This window comes from Balaenoptera ricei, chromosome 5, assembly GCF_028023285.1.
Source record: "Balaenoptera ricei isolate mBalRic1 chromosome 5, mBalRic1.hap2, whole genome shotgun sequence".
Classification (NCBI taxonomy): Eukaryota; Metazoa; Chordata; class Mammalia; order Artiodactyla; family Balaenopteridae; genus Balaenoptera; species Balaenoptera ricei.
The window spans coordinates 36,082,628-36,105,822 of record NC_082643.1 but is presented as its reverse complement, the minus strand read 5'-3'; the positions used below and the strand labels follow the sequence as shown (position 1 = coordinate 36,105,822).

At 36.3% G+C, this 23,195-nt stretch overlaps 1 protein-coding gene across 7 annotated transcripts in view; it reads right to left on the bottom strand.

Moving 5' to 3' along the window:
* The window catches only part of ARFIP1 (ADP ribosylation factor interacting protein 1), a 129,564-nt gene that overhangs the window by 56,472 nt on the left and 49,897 nt on the right, over positions 1–23,195 (bottom strand). For 5 of the 7 annotated variants that reach the window (XR_009503258.1, XM_059922621.1, XM_059922624.1 and 2 more), the window contains 3 exons: positions 14,271–14,379; positions 8,153–8,248; positions 6,708–6,820 (listed from right to left, as the gene is read on the bottom strand). Coding sequence is in view for 6 of the 7 variants with exons in the window: in XM_059922621.1 (XP_059778604.1) it covers positions 6,708–6,820; positions 8,153–8,248; positions 14,271–14,379 (318 nt within the window). In the remaining variant the exon portion in view is untranslated. The remainder of the gene's footprint in view (positions 1–6,707; positions 6,821–8,152; positions 8,249–14,270; positions 14,380–23,195) is intronic. The other 2 variants (XM_059922625.1, XM_059922626.1) reach the window with 2 other exon arrangements.

Here is a 23,195-nt window from a genome sequence, read left to right as displayed (position 1 = left end):
AATACTCCCATACTCATTCTACAAGGCCACCATCACCCAAATACCAAAAACAGACAAAGATGTCACAAAAAAAGAAAAATACAGGCCAACATCACTGATGAACAAAGATGCAAAAATCTTCAACAAAATACTAGCAAACAGAATCCAGCAGCACATTAAAAGGATCATATACCATGATCAAGTGGGTCTATCCCAGGAATGCAAGGATTCTTCAGTATACGCAAATCAATCAATATGATACACCACATTAAACAAATTGAAGGATAAAAACCATATGCTAATTTCAATAGATGCAGAAAAAGCTCTTGCCAAAATTCAACACCCATTTATGATAAAAACCCTCCAGAAAGTAGGCATAGAGGGAACTTACCTCAACATAATAAAGGCCATATATGACAAACCCACAGCCAACACTGTTCTCAGTGGTGAAATACTGAAACCATTTCCTCTAAGATCAGGAACAAGACAAGGTTGTTCACTCTCAGCCCTATTATTCAACATAGTTTTGGAACTTTTAGCCACAGTAGTCAGAGACGAAAAAGAAATAAAAGGAATCCAAATCGGAAAAGAAGAAGTAAAACTGTCACTGCTTGCAGATAACATACTATACATAGAGAATCCTAAAGATGCTACCAGAAAACTACTAGAGCTAATCAATGAATTTGGTAAAGTAGCAGGATACAAAATTTATGCACAGAAATCTCGTGCATTCCTATACACTAATGATGAGAAATCCGAAAGAGAAATTAAGGAAACACTCCCATTTACCATTGCAACAAAAAGAATAAAATACCTAGGAATAAACCAACCTAAGGAGACAAAAGACCTGTATGTAGAAAACTATAAGACACTGATGAAAGAAATTAAAGATGATACAAACAGATAGAGAGATATACCATGTTCTTGGATTGGAAGAATCAACATTGTGAAAATGACTATACTACCCAATGCAATCTACAGATTCAATGCAATCCCTATCAAACTACCAATGGCATTTTTCACAGAACTAGAACAAAAAATTTCACAATTTGTATGGAAACACTAAAGACCCTGAAGAGCCAAAGCAATCTTGAGAAAGAAAAACGGAGCTGGAGGAATCAGGCTCCCTGACTTCAGACTATACTACAAAGCTACAGTAATCAAGACAATATGGTACTGGCACAAAAACAGAAACATAGATCAATGGAACAGGATAAAAAGCCCAGAGATAAACCCACATACTTATGGTCACCTTATCTTTGATAAAAGAGTCAAGAATATACCATGGAGAAAAGACAGCCTCTTCAATAAGTGGTGCTGGGAAAACTGGACAACTACATGTAAAAGAATGAAATTAGAACACTCCCTACCACCATACACAAAAATAAACTCAAAATGGATTAAAGACCTAAATGTAAGGCCAGACACTGTAAAACTCTTAGAGGAAAACATAGGCAGAACACTCTATGACATAAATCACAGCAAGATCCTTTTTGACCCACCTCCTAGAGAAATGGAAATAAAAACAAAAATAAACAAATGGGACCTAATGAAACTTCAAAGCTTTTGCACAGCAAAGGAAACCATAAACAAGACGAAATGACAACCCTCAGAATGGGAGAAAATACTTGCAAACGAAGCAACTGATAAAGGATTAATCTCCAAAATATACAAGCAGCTCATGCAGCTCAATATCAAAAAAACAAACAACCCAATCCAAAAATGGGCAGAAGACCTAAATAGACATTTCTCCAAAGATATACAGATTGCCAACAAACACATGAAAAGATGCTCAACATCACTAATCATTAGAGAAATGCAAATGAAAACTACAATGATGTATCACCTCACACTGGTCAGAATGGCCATCATCAAAAAATCTACAAACAATAAATGCTGGAGAGGGTGTGGAGAAAAGGGAACCCTCTTGCACTGTTGGTGGGAATATAAATTTATACAGCCCCTATGGAGAACAGTATGGAGGTTCCTTAAAAAACTAAAAATAGAACTACCATATGACCCAGCAATCCCAGTACTGGGCCTATACCCTGAGAAAACCATAATTCAAAAAGAGTCATGTACCACAATGTTCATTGCAGCTCTCTTTACAACAGCCAGGACATGGAAGCAACCTAAGTGTCCACTGACAGATGAATGGGTAAAGAAGATGTGGCACATATATACAATGGAATATTACTTAGCCATAAAAAGAAACGAAATTGAGTTATTTGTAGTGAGGTGGATGGACCTAGACTCTGTCATACAGAGTGAAGTAAGTCAGAAAGAGAAAACAAATACTGTATGCTAACACATATATATGGAATCTAAAAAAAAAAAAAGGTTCTGAAGAACCTAGGGGCAGGACAGGAATAAAGACGCAGACATAGAGAATGGACTTGAGGACACGGGGAGGGGTACGGGTAAGCTGGGACAAAGTGAGAGAGCGGCATTGACATATATACACTACCAAATGTAAGACAGATAGCTAGTGGGAAGCAGCCGCATAGCACAGGGAGATGAGCTCGGTGCTTTGTGACCACCTAGAGGGGTGGGAGGGAGACGCAAGAGGGAGGGGATATGGGGATATATGTATATGTACTGCTGATTCACTTTGTTATATAGCAGAAACTAACATAACAATGTAAAGCAATTATACTCCAATAAAAATGTAAAGAAAAAAAAGAATTCATTTTGAAAATAATAGGACAAATGGAACAAAATTAAAGGGGCAGGAAGAAGCGAAAGTAAATTATTGCTCTACGTAGATCTCCTACTTGGGGGAAGATAATATAATGATAAATAGTGTATAAAATACCGTAAATCACCACCGTATAGGTCATGAATTTACAAGATAGTCACTGGGTACTACTAGTATTTAAATAGCACCAAGAGCTTTTGTATAATGCAAAAAAAAAAACAAAAACAAAAGGAATAAAACAATTTAAGTACAAGGAAAATAATTTCATGGCAGCAACTGACAGATATTACATTAAAAGAGTTATTAAGAGTGAAGGATAGGGGAAAAGGGAGCATAAAAGGAAATAACTAGAAATTGAACAGGGGAGACAGGTCAAGAAGTAAATAAATAAGGTAATATGATAAGAAAAACGGGAATGAAAGATATTGGCTTTAAGACAACAAATATTTACTTGATAAAGGTGTGAATACTGGTGGCACATTCTTAAAACATTTTCAAAAAACATTTAGTGGTTGGAAAAGATGCCAAACAGGTCTGAATGCTGAAAGTGAGATTATTTTTAAAAAAATAAGATGGACTTCTTAAAGTACCCTATTCTATACTAGGAAAATACAAAACAAACAAAAATGATAAACCAGAGTTCATTATTCACAACTATTCCTGCAGATGAGAATAAATAAGAAAATAAATAAATTTTGTATTCAAACTGTGTGAATAAAATCAGGTAGATTAAAGTAATTTAAGGGACTCCCCTGGTGGTGCAGTGGTTAAGAATCTGCCTGCCAATGCAGGGGACATGGGTTCAAGCCCTAGTCCGGGAAGATCTCACATGCTGCAGAACAACTAAGTCCATGTGCCAAAACTACTGAGTCTGCGCTCTAGAGCCCGCGAGCCACAACTGCTGAAGCTTGCGTGCCACAACTACTGAAGCCCGCGCACCTAGAGCCTGTGGCTCCACAACAAGAGAAGCCACCGCAATGAGAAGCCCGTGCATGCTAACGAAGTGTAGCCCTTTCTCGCTGCAACCAGAAAAAGCCTGCGCTCAGCAAAGAAGACCCAACACAGCTATAAATGAGTAAATAAATTAATAATAATAATAATAATGATATTTAAGAAGATAGGTTCAAGGCCTAAACTTAAAATCACTCCTATTACATATTTGGTTTTAATCACCAGACTGCTCTTGGAGCCAAAATTAACAACCAATAAAGGAGGTGCTAATATTCTCTTTTAGGAAAAGCCTTAAAGTGTTTGCTAGAGAACAGAAACAGACAGAAGAAATTAAAGTTAGAAATCATGTAGGAACTGAAGTCTAAGAAAGAAAGGATCAAAGTCATAGCCAGAATCAAGGTCCTCAAGAGTAAGATGAGTAACAAGCAAAGTCCTAATTCACCCAAATCAGAATCAATACTTGAAGGATTATCCAAATGACAGCGAATGTCCTATATCAGCTCACAATTTGGACCAAAAAGGTCAAAAAGCCACAAGAATAGAGAGTCCTATGTCAGCCCAGACACACTGGGCTACACACTTCATAAAATCATGTAAGCTAGGACTTTCTCTCTTTTGACTTAGACTGAGATATCCAAACTTTTCTGATGAAAAAAAATTTTCAGCTAAAAATAAAGTGATCACTCTGAAGAGAATAACTCTTTCACGTAATACTATGCCATGCGTACACATTATGAAGACTGGTCATTTTTATTAACAGAAAAGTCTGAATGTGGTATGTTAATGTAGAGATAACTGGAATCTTAATGATTCAACTCAGATTACTGAAGAGGTAAAAGACAGAAGAAAAGAAATACATGACAAACACACACATATAGGGAAAAAAAAAGATAAAGAACAAGGAAAACACAAATTAAATGACATAAGAGAGGAAGGCTAAAATGAGAAAAATTTAATTTGGTAAATTGTAAAGTTACTAGGATTTAGTTCAGAAATAAGGCCCGTATTCTTTAGGCTCCAAATGTGTGGATAGAGAATACCAATGGTTAGAGTCAAATTTCAGGAATAAATGAACAAAGGAATGGCTGAACAGAATTTAATAAATAAATGAATGAAGCTCAGTCTGGTATGAAAGATAAACAAGTGGAATGAAAGGGAGCATGAAGGGGAATTCCAAGCAGTAGGCAAATACAGCCCCGTGAACAAAGTAGTAGAGGTGTGAGAAAGCACAGCTTGTTTAGGAAATATCTGGATAATCTGGTATGGATCACTGGATCCCTGGGTGAAGAGAGGAGCAGCAGGAGATGAAGTTGGAAAGGTTGATGGGGTCAGATTCATGCTGTTCTAAAGACAATGGGGAGCGAGTGAAGGAGTTTAAGCAAGAATGAACCATGTCAGGCAAAGCAGAATATGTAGGCTAAGAGAATTTGTCAAGAAGCTACTACAGTAATGTGAGAGAGTAATCATATGGCTGTGAAGGGTGAGATGGAGACGAGGGGATAAAGTCAAAGAATATTAAAGAGGCAGAATCCATTTAATAATTAACTAGATATGCAGATTCAGCGAGAAGATGAAGTAGATGTTTGAATATTTGGGTGAACTGTTGTGATATGAGGGAATACAAAGGGAAAAACAATATATGGAATGAGAGAATCCATGTCCTTGAGAACAAAAGGGGCAGTGAGTAAACAGAATGTCCTGAGTGAGAACAGTTTCGCAGGCATCCACTGATGCCTTTTTGATGGCTACCACTGGCATTTCTCAGTTCTACACTGACATGAACTAAATAATTTTTTGGAAAAGATTCATGTAGCAGTTTCAGGGTGCTTTTACCATCTTAAGAATACCTGTACTTTCGTAGAAAACTGCAGACCATACTTTAAAAATACTAACTGAAAGAATAAATTCGCTTTTGTATTACTCTTTAGAAGACACATAAGAGGGCTTCCCTGGTGGCGCAGTGGTTGAGAGTCTGCCTGCCAATGCAGGGGGTGTGGGTTCGAGCCCTGGTCTGGGAGGATCCCACATGCCGCGGAGCAACTAGGCCCGTGAGCCACAACTACTGAGCCTGCGCGTCTGGAGCCTGTGCTCCGCAACAAGAGAGGCCGCGATAATGAGAGGCCCGCGCACTGCGATGAAGAGTGGCCCCCGCTTGCCGCAGCTACAGAAAGCCCTGGCACAGAAACGAAGACCCAACACAGCCAAAAATAAATAAATAAATAAATAAATAAAGGAGTTCCTTTAAAAAAAAAAAAAAAAGCCTTCCATTGAAGAAAAAAAAAAAAAAAAAGAAGACACATAAGAGACTCCCGTATAAAAATACAGACAATTCCTGACTTACAAACCACTAGGCCCACTACCAATTCACAAATACAGCCAGTGTTAAGGCTAATGCTCTAACTTGAACTGCTAGGGCTTTCACCCACTTAACTATTCTATGAATTCTACTGTCTTGTCCCTGTTAAGATTTGAAGGTACTAAGTGGATTTGGGGCTTATCTATTTGTAATACATCAAATACAGTACAGATTAAATAATTTGCTTATTAGTTTTATAAGAACATAAAAAAAATAACCAACAATTACTCTGAAACAATACAACTAACAACAATAAACTTTTGAAGTCCAACTCATTTGCTGTGTGTACAGTTAGTGCTTAGTTATTACAATAAATCAGAGAATTCCAAACTTTGGAAAACTAATACACCTCTCTTGACATTCAGCTGCTATAAAGCATCAAAAAGCTGCAGGTTGTGAGAAACATATCTAGAGCAGCTCTGTATACAGCTAAATGTGCTCCCTCCCAGGCACTGTATTTCTTCTTCAACTATGTGTTATCTGTCAATTAGTAAGAACTTTAGTAGTTTTTTTTTAAACTCTTGCTACTGACTTTTTAAAATACATTTATGCCAAGATCAATAAGACAAAATACTTCATTTTTCTAATTGTATATTTATGTTTAAATAGCATTATTCTCTCCTATATATTCATATAATTGCAAAATAATAATTTGAATAACATACAAATGAAAATTCTTAGAGCCAGATAGGGTGGAAACATTAAAAAAAAAAAATTACAAACCTTGTAGGTATTTAGACTCCATTTTCTAACAAGTTCTAACTTTTCCATTGCAGGATTTTTAGTTTCATCTGCTAGAATAACTGGTCCACTTTTTGTCTGCGTTCTCTGGCCACCTGTAAGATCAGAACAAAAGATAAAAATGCAAACCAGATAAAGACAAGTAGAAAGAAAACAAAACACTGATGCTGTTCAAATTAAACTACTTATGCATTTAAAGATATAAAAAAGTTCCCACAAAGTGAAGGACTAGAACTTCCTGGAATCATTTTGAGGATAATTTCCTAACACTTAAAAAAATATATTTCTGAGGTTTGTCCATCTTCTTAAAAACAAACCGGCCTTCTTCTCTAAATACACTGCTGTTTACTTCAAGAAAAATAAAATTTCCACAATTAATCTTATAACCTAATGATTCTAAAAAAAACTGTCAGTGAAAATCTGAAAGGCCACGCACTCTTCACAGTGATCTCCTTTCACTATACTACATAGAAGAGAGCAGCAATAGAATGTTACTGTAATTTTGTAGGATTTAAAAACACTATAATTTTAAATAGTCATTAAAAATATCTTACCACTAGTATAAGAGGCTGTGTTATAACAAGACCTACATTGTACTTCATTTTTTCTCAAGAGACCCCCCATCTCCCAAAAAAGCCATAATTAATACAGGCAGTATAAAGCCCTGATAATGCATTACTCCAACAATCAAGAAATTATGAGATAAAAGCAACTCTACAACTATATAGTTCCTAATAGTAAAATATTTTTCACAGAATAAAATATTTAATAAACATTTATGATGCTAATGACTTGGGATAGAAACTTCATAATAATTTTAAAATAACAATGAAAAGAAGACAAGAGAAAATGTTTTATAAAATGGCTGTAAAAGGTTACAGTCAGCAAAAATCTCTTTTCTCACTCCTCTAGCCAGCCCAGCCTTTATCACAGCTTTACCACAATCTAAGAAAGAGAACAGCATACAAAATCAAGCACATTTAAGAATTTACAAAATTCTCACAGAAACAAAATATAAAATATTAACATTTCATGTAAAAAGAAATACAAAGTTTATTTTTTCCTTGTTTTTATAGTCCAGCAATATTAAAGTGCAGAGCACTTTAGGATCAAATAAGTAAACCAACATTTTCCAGAGCAAAGAGAGGATGATTTAAAATGAATCAAATTTTACAGTGTTTTGTAATCGTTAAGGTAAATTAAATTTCGGGTTTGAAATAGAGCCTAATAAACTTTGAAAAGCCAGAAAGATAAGCTATGGCTAGAAAGATTATTTTCCCTATTGTTAAAAAAAAAAAAAAAGCAGCCACCAAAAAAGCCAGAATAACACACACCTAAGAATATAAAGCAAGTGATAAGAAACTGAGTGAATTAGTTTAGTTTCAGCAGTAGCAAGAAGGGCTTTATCCAATCAGTGCAGTGAATACCTGCAGGAACAATTAAATCACTTCCTTGTTGAGCCAGTCGACTAGCTGCCACCCTGCCAGGAGACATAACAGATGGCAGTGGTGGTGCTGGGGAACCTGAAAAGGGCAGACATTTCACTGTGAAAATCCTTTTCTTCTTCCACATACTTACATTTTGAATATAGGTGTACTGACATTTTCTTTAAGATAGTCAAAAACTAGGATTAAAAGCTAGAATTAATAACTTGTTTTCTTGCAGAAATGGACTAATAATAAATGGATGCTACCAGACTGAGTTCTTAGTTTCCAAATCAATTAAAAGAATGTGATTAAAGTCCCATAGCTGAATGATTTAAAGCTTAAGTAAATATTTTATCACTTGCTACTTTAACACAGGGAGGAAAGCTCTTCAAGTAGAAATCCAAAGGCACGTAACACTGTATCAAATTTATAATTAAAATTCATAGAAATGTGAATTAATCACAGCCTTCACAGAAACTGGAGCCAAAATTTTCATATCATAAATCAAATATCACATAGTGTAGGTCACTGCTACTCATAGTATGGATGCAAGGGGTCTCCATCAATTATGTCACCTGGGAGCTCACCAGAAATGCAAAACTCAGGCCCTGCCACAGATGTACTGAACCAGAATCTGCATTTTCACAAGATCCTCAGGTGATCTGCATGTATTTTGAAGCTTGAGAAGTGCTAATATAGAGGGTTGTTCCGATTAATCATAAGCATTACTTCTGAAGCTTTTAAAACATACCTGAGACATTCCATAAAATCTACTGATTATCAGTGAAACAGGTATCTGTAGGGCTTTTTTTTCTTTTCTTGACAGTTTTAGCTTTTTTATTCGATTGATTTTTGGTTTTCATTTATTTATTAGGTAAATAAAAATTGCATATATTTAAGGTGTACAAAGTGATGTTTTGATATATGTATACATTGTGAAATGATTACATCCATCACCTCACATAGTTACCTCTTTTGTGTGTGTGGTGAAAATACTTGAGATCTATTCTCTTAGCAGATTTCAAGTATACGTTATTATTAACCATAGTCACCATGCTGCACATTAGGCAACTGTAGTTTTTTAAAAGCTACTTAGGCTATTCTCAAACACAACTAAGTTTGAGAACCAGAGGAAATGACACAATTTTTGAGTGAAACACAACTGAGTTTTAAATTCTAACTCTGGGTTTGAAATTCTGGCTCTATTTAACCACATAGTATCAATATTTTAGTATCAGTAATTTGTTAGTAACACCCTGGCAAATTACTTAAGGTCTCTGAGCCTTAGTTACCTATAAAGTAAGAAAAACTGACTATCCAACATTGTTGCTAATGGCTAGCATTAAACTAAGAAAACAGTCTGGCATTAAACTAAAGAAAATTAGCTTCAACTGATTTCTTTATTTTAAATTCTAAAGGCTATATATCTTTAGGGAAGTGATAATTAAAAAGAAGTTGAAAAAATTATTAACATCCTTCCACATTTAGCTGAGTATATTTTAATGTTTATAAGATAATTTTATTTCAACTACACTCTTTCCCAGTTCTCTAGAAAACACATAATGTATCAAAATTTATAATTAAAATTTTCTAATAAGAATCAACGTCAACTTTCTCATATCCCAGATATACTAAGTTCTGATCAGAAACAGCCACCAGGTTTAATATGAAAACCTTAATCTGGACTGGATCTAATGTTAAAATCCAAACATGCAATAGACCTAAATAGGTTGGTGCTACCTTTCAAAGTGAGAGATACCTGTCTTTTAAAAAAAAAAAATCTGTTGAGCCATAAAATTTAAAACTGGAAGGGGAATTCCTTGGTGGTCCAGTGGTTAAGACTGTGCGCTCCCAATGCAGAGGGCAGGGGTTCAATCCCTGGTCAGGGAATTAAGATCCCACATGCCACTCGGCCAACACAAACAAACAAAAAAACAAAACAAGAAAACTGGAAGGGACAACGGAAATCAACTAGTCTGACATTAAACTACAGGAGAAATGAGGTGCAGAGAGGTTAAAACAACTTCTTATTAGAGACTCAGATGTTCCAAATCCACACCATAATGTCTCCATTACTAAATTCAATACAGAAAACACGAATCCATAAATTACTTGTTGAGTTGGAAGGCATTTAATGTTATCCAGTTCAATCACCATTTTAAACAAAGACTATCTCTATTAACCAAGGCACAAGGGTTTCTACAGGACATTAAACTACATTAAATTACAGGAGAAATGAGGTGCAGAGAGGTTAAAACAGCTTCTTATTAGAGATTCAGATGTTCCAAATCCACACCATAATGTCTCCATTACTAAATTCAATACAGAAAACACGAATCCATAAATTACTTGTTGAGTTGGAAGGCATTTAACGTTATCCAGTTCAATCACCATTTTAAACAAAGACTATCTCTACTATCAAAGGCACAAGGGTTTCTATTGTATAAGGAAGTGTTAAATAAAAGATGACTACTGTAGTTCCATTTCTTGATGATCCTAGGAACAGAGCTCTGTTGTTCTGGTTATTACTGTTTATTAATCTTACATAAGAGATAATCCCATGACATAACAAGAGATATGTATAATATATGTAACAAATGATACAGAACTTTCCAAACTAAAGTAGCAAAAGACATGGTGCTGAGGTAAGTGTGTACCTTCAACTGTTTGCTCAAGGGTAATTATTCTCTGTATCTTCAACCCTTTAAACCACTAATTTAGACTAAATTAGTTACTAAAATCATTCACAATAAATAAGTAAATCATTCCAACAAAAAATAATTCTTAAAACTCTATGCTTTTGCTAACTGAATAAATTTGGGGAGTTAGCTCTGTTTTCTCTCAACAGCAGAAATCTAGGAATATGAATATGTATACGCAATGATCAAAACCCCATTAAAACAAAACTCAGATACCAAGTATACTTCACTCTTATGAGTTGATTTATTCATGATTTCTACTATTATTGATTCTACAATGTATTTGCTGGGCAGATTTCAGTATTTCTTGTTGTTAGGCTGAATTTAAGTATCATTTCTTCTAAATTTGCTCTAAAGATGGAAAAGTAAATGGTAATAGAGTCATTTAAAGTTATCATTCAGTCACTTCTCCAGAGAGCTAACATAGCCCCAACTCCTAATATTTTTTCATAAGACCTATTTCCTAAATTTTAAACATGAGAAAATCATGTTCATTCCAATTTATCTATGTATGTCTTCAAACAAGGGCACTTAAGGCTTCCCTGGTTGCGCAGTGGTTAAGAATCCGCCTGCCAATGCAGGGGACACGGGTTCGAGCCCTGCATTAGGAAGATCCCACATGCTACGGAGCAACTAAGCCCGTGCACCACAACTACTGAGCCTGCGCTCTAGAGCCCGTGAGCCACAACTACTGAGCCCGTGTGCCTACAGCCCGTGCTCTGCAACAAGAGAAGCCACCACAATGAGAAGCCTGCACACCGCAACAAAGAGTAGCCCCTGCTCGCCGCAAGTAGAGAAAGCCCGCGCGCAGCAACAAAGACCCAATGCAGCCAAAAATAAATAAATAAAATAAATTTATAAAAAACAAAACAAAAACAAGGGCACTTAAAACAACTACAACTTTCCAATAAATGCTCAACTAATCTAGTATGGCAGAATGATTATCTTTTTCATATACTGATTAACAACGCAGTTTGTGTTAAAAAGTGTTTTACAAAGTCAATTCAAAGAGACATAAATTACCGCCAATATCATGAAACATTTTTTAATTCCAATTTGAAGGATTAAGATAGATCTATAAGCAAGTGAAAGTGACTGGCATTTTCATGCTCATGCACAGCAGGTTACAATGGCCAGCTGATTTCGATTATTGTATAATACTATTCTGATTAAGGGGGAAAGAATAAAACCAAACATCAGCTAAATAATTTCACTGAAAATACTTAAAATATCTTAATTGTAAAAGTTTTTTTTTTTTTTTTTATTCTATGTTGACATTTAAATTTGGAAATTGGTGACTGGCCCAAAAATGTTGTCACATTATGCAAAGTAAGCCTTATATCTTTAAGCACTCATAATTTTAGGCAATCAGTCAGTCTTTTCAAATTCAAAGTTATCCCCTAGAGAATAACACCACAATGCTATGCAGTGACTACGGAGATACTGACATGTATGCTCCCTTTCCATATCTTTATTTTTCTGAACATAAGAATGAAAAACGAAAAAAAAATAATGTCAGTAGGTGGACCACTCATTTTACAGCCTAGAGCAGAGGATATTATACTGGGTTATCCTAAATGCCTATTTCCAGGATCCATTTAACAAAGAATATATTTCAAAATACAGGTTTTAAAATAAATATTTATTTATTTATTTGGCTGTGTCGGGTCTTAGCTGTAGCACATGGGCTCTTCTTTGCTGCGTGTGGGATCTTTAGTTGCAGCATGTGGGATCTAGTTCCCCGACCAGGGATCGAACCCAGGCCCCCCTGCATTGGGATCGCAGAGTCTTAACCACTGGACCACCAGGGAAGTCCCAAAATATAAGTTGTTTCTGACTAAAGTATTGGCCATTAGTATAATAAAAATATAGAATACTATTATCTGCAAGAGGGCTAAGGATTACAAAGGCATGGAGATATCGTTTTTATTTTGTGAAATTATAATGCAATATTAAAATTAAAATTCTTCATTGAACATCAACTATTACTACTTTAACTACAGCTCTGTCGAGAAAACGATCCATTTTCACGTCCAAATTTCCACATGATTTTACTTTCTTTCACTTGTGTGAAAATGAAAGAATACCTAAAATATGTTATTATAGGCAAGAGCATTAAAAAAGGAAGCATTTTTCTTTCTTTTTTTTAAAAATTAATTAATTAATTAATTTTTATTTTTGGCTGCGTTGGATCTTCTTTTCTGTGTGAGGACTTTCTCTAGTTGCGGCGAGCGGGGGCCACTCTTCATCGCGGTGCGCAGGCCTGTCACTATCACGGCGTCTCTTGTTGCGGAGCACAGGCTCCAGACGCGCAGGCTCAGTAGTTGTGACTCACGGGCCTAGTTGCTCTGCGGCACGTGGGATCTTCCCAGACCAGGGCTCGAACCCGTGTCCCCTGCATTGGCAGGCGGATTCTCAACCACTGCGCCACCAGGGAAGCCCGGAAGCATTTTTCTTTATATCAAAAATAGACATATATACATGGGATGTGTGCAGAAAAGAGCTAACATAGTAGGTCTAACTACTTATCCTTAAAAAGACCAGCTTACAGAAGATTGGCCCTTGGCTGGCATCTGAGAACTTTAATTTCGGTGTGATTCCCTCCATTCCCAAAATGGTAAGACTTGCTCACTATGCCTAAACTGTTTATACAAACAATGTGGTTTACGCTTTCCTTCTGGGAGTCTGGAATCTGGGCACGTGCTCACAGAGGGTGCCTATGTGAGCAAGCAATCTCCAGTAAAAACTCTGGGCATTGAGGCTCTAATTGCCTTCCCTCATTAGCAACATTTCACGTTTGTTGTCACAGCTCTGCTGGGGGAATTAAGCATGTCCTGTGTGATGGAACCGGGAAAAGATCCTTGCAAGCTTATGCCCAGTTTCCCTAGACTTTGCCTCAGGCATCCTTTGCCTTTGCTAACTGTGCTCGGTATACTTTTGCTGTAATAATCATAGCCTGGAGTATGACTATAGACTGAGTCCTGTTAGTCCTCTTAGGAAATTACTGAATCTGAGGGTGGTCTTGGAGACCTCCTACACAGCATGTATAGTAAGAAAAATAAAAGTTTCATTTTCCTAATTGCTATGAAACAGGAAAATACGTATTTATACAAATCAATATTGACCTATAAATTTTGTGGTTACCCCTAAAATAATTTAAATATGCATTCTTGACATATTTTTTGAGTTTTTATTTCAGTATTTTAAAACCAATTCTTAAGTAATAATCAGTGCAATTATGCACATTGATCTATTTATATAGAGATGACTACTAAAACAATTCTTAAATTATTTAAATTGAAGAGAAAAAGGATTATGTTTATAATCAGTGTTTTATCATGGAATTAAAGGGCTCAACCCTCATACTTTATTAATAAAGGCTCCAACCCAGCCATCTTTAAAAATAATGGGTTCCTTACCTTGAAATGCTCCTGCTTCAATAACCCCCTCTTTGGTACTTTCAAAGCCATGAGATGTGATTTGGGTCTCTGAGAGACCAAGTCCAGCTGGTAATGAACGCTTCAAATCCTTAGCAACATTTAAATAAAAGAGAAAATCTTGTAAAAAATCTCACATCACATAACATTTCAGCATAACTATGTCCTTTTAATCCACCTTAAACTATTTTTTCTCTCTACTATGTAGTATCCCCTATGCTGTCACAGTGTTCTGTAATGATGTATAATCAGCAGCAAACTCAGCAAGATCTGCTATTAAGAGATACAGTGTATATCAAATACAAAATACTTTCATCATTTTAGAACTAAGCATCAGGCAGATATTAAAATTCAATTTCAAATTTCTAATCTACTGATACGTCAGGAAAATCATTTTAAAGAGTAGAATTAAAATTAAAAAGTCAAGTGTAATATTAAAAACCTCACTGATGTCTAATATAATCATGATGAGCCTGGCTAATGTTCAGTATAAACAAATCATTCATTTGCAAAATTAAACTTCCCTTTGATTTCCAGGTTAGCTAGGTAAACAGGGCTTCTCTCACTTCAGTCAGGGTGAGATAAAGGTTGAGGTAAAGAAAATTTCTTGTTATTTAGATTTATATTAAACCAACCTATAATATAAATTATATTATATTAGCCAACCTAACTGCAATTTAGCTTTTAATGGTAATAAATATAATATTTGACATTCAGTCTTATAGTAAAAGAAAAGAGAAAAAGCCACGAAACACAGAAGTCCTTTCTGTCCTCTGGCTTGGATATGAGGAATTACTCAATTTTCATAATCAGAGTCTATGAATGGATCCTACTGGTTTTTCACAACAATGACAAGTTAGCGATGCACTAAAAGATAAAGGTCTTTGAAATGCTTTCTTAATACTCTATTCCACCACATATAATGTACAGTTATCATATGAAACTCCTGCAGCCTTCACACTGGAACTCCCTATTCTGCTTACCCTGTTTTATTTTTCTCACAGCAGTTATCATTAAGTAGCTAGTGACAACTAAATATAATTTATTTATTATATTCAATAAATATTTGTTGGATGAATAAATAAATGTATTTGTTGAATAAACTAAAGGACTTATGATAACACCATATAGATTAAGAAGTTGATACAGGATAGGCTTATTTTAAAATTTAATTTAATGAGTATCTGCTTATTCTTACTATGTTAGACTTGCTGGGCAAAGAAAAAGATAACCTAAGGTACGGTACTTGCCTCACGGGAGAGACAAGATACACAAACATTAATATAAAAGTTGAACCTGGTGCCAAAGTAAAGACAATAAGTATCAGAGGAATTCACAATAGGGACTAAGTCCATGAAAATCGAATAGGAAAAGAGAAAGTACTGCTTGAGCTCTGTAACATAAAGGATTTATTGAATCAACATTTAATGAGCACCAAGTTATGACAGCCACTCCTCTAGACACTACAGATAAGCACTGTAGGAAACAGATGGTCTCTGCCCATCAGACTCATGTGAGGTATAGGGAAAGGAGGAGACGGACAGTAAATAAACGTATCTCAGGTAATAAGAAGTGCTGTAGTAAGTACAGTTGATCCTTGAAAAACACAGGTTTGAACTGCATCCCCTTTTATGCCAATTTTTTTCAATAAATATGCTTGTACTACAGTACTACAAGATCCAAGGTGGTTGACTCCTCAGATGCCAAATCGTGGATTAAGGAGGGCCAAAGGAAAAGTTACACAAAAATTTGACTGTGGGGAGGGTGGGCACCCAACCCATTGTTCAAGGGTAAACTGTAATAAGTTGTAAGTGTGTTTGTTTATTTTTTTTAAGGCAGGATAAGAGGGATACAGAGTGACAGGCAAAGGGTGCTACTTTAGATGGGATATTCAGGGAAGGTCTCTCTGAAGAGGTAAGATGTGGGCAGAATTCTGAACAAAATGAGGGAGTGAGCCATTTACATATGGTCAGTTTGTCAATTTCTACAAAAAAAAGCCAGCTGGGATTTTGATAGAGACTATGTTGAATCTGATCAATTTAGGGAGACTCCCATCTTAACAAATTAAGTCTTCTGATCCATGAACGTGAGATGTCCTTCCATTTATTTAGATCTTTTTTAACTTCTTTCCTCAATGTTCTATAGTTTTTAGGGTACAAGTTTTGCACATATTCCTGAGTATTTTCTTATTTTTGATGCTACTGTAAATGCAATTGTTTTCTTAAATTTATTTTTGGATTATTTATTCCTAGAGTATAGAAAAAAAATTGAGCTTTGCATTTTGCTCTTCTATCCTTCAACTATGCTGAACTTATTATTTTTAAAAGGTTTTTTTGTGTGTGGATTCCTCAGGATTTTCTATATACAAGGTTATGATGTCTGCAAATGGAGATAGTTTTACCTCTTCCTTTCCAATCTGTATGCCTTTTATGTGTATAATTATTCTTTATATCTTATACATATTGTATCAATACTCTTTTATATCCAATATTTGATTAAAACATTAAAAAAAAAGTGGTAAAACCAACGTACACTTAACATCTAGAGTTTTTCATTAGCAAGACCAAAAAGATCAAAGGTAAACTTTTTGTTGGATAATCCAATGGAGATATGTCTATTCCAAAAGAGAAAACTAATTAACATTAGTTTTACCAGGGACATTTCTTTGAATTGGCCTGTTAAAAAAAAAAAAAAAGTACCCACTCCAATGATTTGTTATAAGCAAAGCTATGACATAATTTTTAAAAAAATTTTAAGGATCTCACTGCTAATCATTATGAGGACAAACAAAAACGAATAAACATAAAATAAAAGCACAATAACATAATAGCAAATACAAGTAAGCTGAAAGATTGATTCTTGCTTTCTTCACCCTAATTAGAGCTCCCCGTGAAATCACCTTTTGAATTTTGTATGGCAAACTTTAAAAATGTTTACCAACGGCAAAGACTCTAAAATCACTTTTTAAAGTTTGTGATAGTCTCATCAAGTATCAACTATTACTAGAAACATGAAAGACCTGGAAAGATAATTCAGATGACCTCATTTGAATACTACTTTCCTATCAATATTTAGTGGCTATGTGATCCTGGGTAAGTACTTAAAAACTTTCTAGCTCCTGTTAGCTCAGCTGTAAAAAGAGGGTCAAAATTACCCCAGAGTACTACGACAATCAGACGAGATAATATGGGCAAGATACCCAGATACATATTTTTAGGCACTCAGTTAAGCTGGCCATCCCTCTCCCCTACTACAATCATCTTTACAACTAATTAGTGCTACCACTAATAATTACAATAGCAAACATTTCTCGAGCACTTACTATGTGCCAGGGATTGTTCTAAGCACTTTATGTACACGCAGTCTTCACTCTCCATGACAGTGCAAGATCAAAATCATAAAAATGACCAAGCGAGGAGAAACCGTGCAAAGTGGTTAATGGGCAAAACTGATTATTCCATGACCTTCAAAAACTCTCGTCAAAACTTTAAAAAACTCTTTCCTTGCTTATGTTGTTAAGTTAGCCTTCACTAAGTTCTTCTGGCTCACATCTAGAGTCTCTCAAACAGTGGCAGTGTCAACATGCCTGTGGGTCGGTTATTTCTTCCACAACTCCGTTTAGGTTTATTTTTCTTTTGATCACACCGCGGGGCACATGGATCTTAGTTCCCCTACCAGGGATTAAACCCACGCCCCCTGCAGTGGAATTTCGAAGTCTTAACCACTGGACCACCAGCCAGGGAAGTCCCATTTAGGTTTTGTTGGGGTCTTTTTTTTTTTTTTAATAATTTATTTATTTTTGGCTGCGTTGGGTCTTCGCTGCTGTGCACGGGCTTTCTCTAGATGCAGCAAGCAGGGCCTACTCTTCGTTGCCGAGCGCGAGCTTCTCATTGCGGTCACTTCTCTTGTTACAGAGCATGGGCTCTAGGCGTGCGGGCTTCAGTAGTTGCAGCATGTGGGCTCAGTAGTTGTGGCTTCTGGGCTCTAGAGCACAGGCTCAGTAGTTGTAGCACATGGGTTTAGTTGCTCCTCGGCATGTGGGATCTTCCTGGACCAAGGCTTGAACCCGTGTACCCTGCTTTGGCAAGTGGATTCTTAACCACTGTGCCCCCAGGGGAAGTCCCCCATTTAGGTTTTTTTTGGGGGGGGGCGGGGGCTGAGTTGGGTCTTTGTTGCTGCATGCGGGCTTCCTCTAGTTGCAGTGAGCAGGGGCTACTTTTCATTGCGGTGCACGGGCTTCTCATTGTGGTGGTTTCTCTTGTTGCAGAGCATGGGCTCCAGGCGCACGGGCTTCAGTAGTTGTGGCTTGCTGGCTCTAGAGCACAGGCTCAGTAGTTGTGGTGCACGGGCTTAGCTGTTCCGCGGCATGTGGGATCTTCCCAGACCAGGGCTCGAACCCGTGTCCCCTGCATTGGCAGGTGGATTCTTAACCACTGCGCCACCAGGGAATCCGCCCCCATCCCCCGTTTAGGTTTGATTTGAATTTCTGTTATCACTTTTCATTTCTTTGCTGCAGTTCTATCTTTGTTCACCCATTCCCTTTTGATTATCCACTTCTGTAAAATGCCACATGGGTTTATGACCAGGAGACAAGGTGATAACACAACCACATGATTTGCTGTCTGTGTATGAAATGAATAACAGATACAGTGACCAGTCACCAAGAGACTTTGAAAGTGACGTGATTACTCAATAATCATGATATGCATCATTATTCACATGGTGATTTTTGAACTTAAGTGCTAGCAGTGAAGTTTGTACTTCATACAACTACAGTTAATATACTGTGGTGACAGAAATCTGAGCTGTGTTGTTGGGGACATATATTATTTAATTAAACCATGGTAACCAAAATTAATGCATTTTGGAACTATACAAAGCAAGAACTGCCTAATATTATCTCAGTTAGTATACTATCACTAGTATTTTACAGATGAGAAAACAGGAACACAGAAATAGGACTAAGCTTCAAGACACACTATTAACTGTAATGTATAGTAAATGTAAACAGACACAAGCAATTTGTTAGAGACTCAGAATTTATTTTAGCTAGTACGTTTTCTTAAAAAAATTATTTAAAAAATACCTTTTTAAAAATCATTGCAGATCTGCTCACTAGCTTAAACACACTAATGCAAATATATTCTCAACTTGTAATTTCCTACTGGTACAAAACAGATAACAACTTTCATTCTATTTCACTTATTTCCTAATGTCACGTAAAACCTCTTGTCACAGGACAACATCCTTTTCATCTGTGTATTGTTTTGGAGAGCACTTAGAATTAAAAAGAAAACACTCTTTACACTCAGTTTTATTTACTTCTTATTTTTAAACCAAATCTCTGAGTCTGTTCATTTTGCTGAATAAATGATCTTTACCTTTCCAGTTTATTTTTTAATATACTAATGTATTAAATCAATGGTTTCCAGTTTTAAATATTACTGACACTTTTATTCATATTTACATAAAACCAGATAATTTTTTCTCTCTAAAAGACAAATACATCACTTACAAAATAAATAATGTCAAAGCACCAAGATATTTCTTAAACTCTGTGAGTTTGGTTATTAAGGTCAATTATTTATAGAGTGGTTTCCCTGGATATTGCTTTGCTTCCAAGTCTTGACAGCTTTTTAGCTCTCCTTAAGGAAAAAAGTATCAAAGACATCTCTCAAAATATGAGGGTGAAAAACCATAAACAACATACAAATGGCAGAGAGGTCCAGGAGAGTTGTGTTTGCTGTATTCTTAGAACTTAACTGAAAGAACATTACTCATTTGAATCATCTGTCCTGTCACAAAATATTGTGTGAATTCCCAGAAAAGAGATATAGTAGTAGTAGTTGGGAAGACAGGAGCGAGTAACAGGTTAAATAGGGAATTTGATGGATACCTCTTATTCCCTAAGTTTTTAAGAAGTTAAGGGATGCTTCCATCTTGTCATGCATGGCCTCTGGAAGAAACAACTTCTAGCTGTCTGAGGATACTGCATTTCACTCAAACCCCTCCCAATGGTCTCCCAAGGGTCCTTTACTCAACAAACAAAAGTTCTAGAAAAAAACCTCGTGTCCTTTATGTAAAACAGCTGTAAAATCTGAAAAGCACTAAGGCCTTCCTTTGCTTAAACTCTTACTAATAGAAGGAGCCTAACCAAAAGTGGTACAAATAGATCCATTCAGATTGTGAACAGAATTATCATTTTGATAGTGGTCTGGCAGTTAAGTTGCTGCAACACAAAATGATATGCGCTATGAGAGTGGAATGCATGACTTGTAAGAAAACACTCAGTATTTTATAAGCTTGTTGACTGCTTTCTGTAAAATACACATTCTCTAAGTAATATAATTTAGCCTCATAGTTCACAAAAACTTAAAAATGTATCTTTACATAATCCTTAAACTTTTAGTGTCTCAGTTGTAAGGCTGTGCCTAGCTTAGTAACTTTTAAAATATATGTTACTGCATTTACTCCTATAGTTTCCAGAATATATTTGAGAGACAATGAGCCCATTTATAACCAACAACGTAAAATCCCTAATTTGCATTTTTATGTCGCTCACATTCAACTCAACATTTAAGACTTTGCAAAGTCATGCTTAACAATTGCACAATAAAATGGAATAAACCTGAAGTTAATTTTCTATTCAAGCTACTAGGATAATACTGGAGTATTTAACAGTTTTTAAAAATAGATCTTCAAACAATTAAAATAAAATACAATGCTTCTGGCAAAAAAGTTTCATGCATAGTTTAAGTTCTTTTCAGAGGATACAAGATAATACTTGTAGTTACAGCTTCCATAAAGCTGTGAAGGGGTGCTCATTTTCAACCAAAATAACTTGCTTCCATTTGCATATTTTAACAGAGGTAAGAATAAGAATGAGGTTAAAAATGTAACTTTATAATTTAGCATAGTAATCTACTTTTGAACTGAAGTTAGTGCAAAATCAACAATTAAAGAACACCAAATGTTCAGCAAATTTGCTTTAAAATACACATGCTTTGGGGATTCCCTGGTGGCGCAGTGGTTAAGAATCCCGTCTGCCAATGCGGGGGACACAGGTTTGAGTCCTGGTCCGGGAAGATCCCACATGCTGCGGAGCAACTAAGCCCGTGCGCCACAACTACTGAGCTTGCGCTCTAGAGCCTGCGTGCTACAACTACTGAGCCCGCGTGCCACAGCTACTGAAGCCTGCATGCCTAGAGCCTGTGCTCCACAACAAGAGGAGCCACCGCAATGAGAAGCCCGCCCACCGCAATGAAGAGTAGCCCCCACTCGCTGCAACTAAAAGAAAGCCCGCACACAGCAATGAGGACCCAACGCAGCCAAGAATAAAATAAATAAATAAATTTAAAAATATACACATGCTTAATAAGATGCACAACACTACAGTATATAAGCAGAACTAGAGATTTTAAGCTCGGTGCTTTGTGACCACCTAGAGGGGTGGGATAGGGAGGGTGGGAGGGAGACACAAGAGGGAGGAGATATGGGGATATATGTATACGTATAGCTGATTCACTTTGTTATACAGCAGAAACTAACACACCACTGTAAAAGAACTATACTCCAATAAAGATGTTAAAAAAAGAACTAGAGATTTATTAATGAAATCTCCCCTTTTACTCAGAGAGAGGAGGAGAAATCTTTTAAAAAGGAGGAATTCGCAAAGCATGCATTGTAACCACCAACAATCTGTAAGGATTCTCCAAGTATTCCACAAACTACACAAACTCTCTTCTCCCTAGTTTCCTTACACTATATTTCCCCAGTTTTCCTCCTTTCTGCATCTTTAAAAATGGCTTGGTGTTCTTTCCTGGCTCTAGTTTCCCTACAGGAGCAAAGTCCGAAGTCTCACTTCCCTTCTTGCTGTGGTGACCTGAAGAATCTGTCTCCCTTGTCTCTAGTCTTGTCAGCCCTGAAATTCATTCTTTGTACAGTAGGCGGAGACAACTTTCTAAAATGTGAATGTGATGAGGCACTTCAGTTTTTACTCATTTAGTGGTCCTCCATTGCTTTTTAGGTAAAGTCCAAACTCCTCCACATGGTTTTGAGGTTTTACAGGACCTCGTCCTTACTTACTCTCCAACCTCATTTCTCACACATCTGCCCCCACGTTCCCCACTCCAACAATAGTGAATTTTCAATTCTATGGTCTCGCACCTTTTTCAGGTCTTTCTAGTTGCCTCTGATGGGACCATTCTTTACTCTTCTTCATCGGGTTGGCTCATCCTTTAGATTCAGCTTGGAGAGCACTCCCTCAGGTAATCTTCCCATACGTGTTCGTACCCGTTATCAGCCCATGCTATACTGGGCTTAGCATATCACTTCTCACACAGCAGTAACATTATTTGTCTATATTCTCTCTTCTGAAGATGGTAAGCTCCCTAAGACCATCTATTTTGTTCCTTTTTGGTACTCCTAGTATTTAGCAGATATAATACTAATACTTCATTTAATTTTCTCAATTTAAACACCTTATCTCATTCTTCAAAATGGATAAAATCTTCCATAGCATTTACATAATATAATTTTAAAAGAAACAAATTGAAAATTTTATGTTAAATATTCTATAAACTTTGGTAATTTAAAACTCCCTTTTGTTGTCTTAACAGTTAGCTGCTTATAAGGAGTATCTGCCAGAAGCAAAGCTGTTATTCAACAGACCTCCACATTCCTAATTCTGCTGTAAACATACTGCAACATCCTTAACCTCCTCACGGTGGCCTCTCTGACACTCTACAATTATCCTGAGTCAAAGTGGACTATTCTCCAACATTGTTTATCAAGCGGGTAGAGGGAGGGTCAGCATTTTCTCAGCTGTCCACTTCCTAACTACCAGTTCCCAAACTTTGGTTTGGGTAAGAATCACCTGAGAAAACTACTAAAAATGCAGGTTCTTCT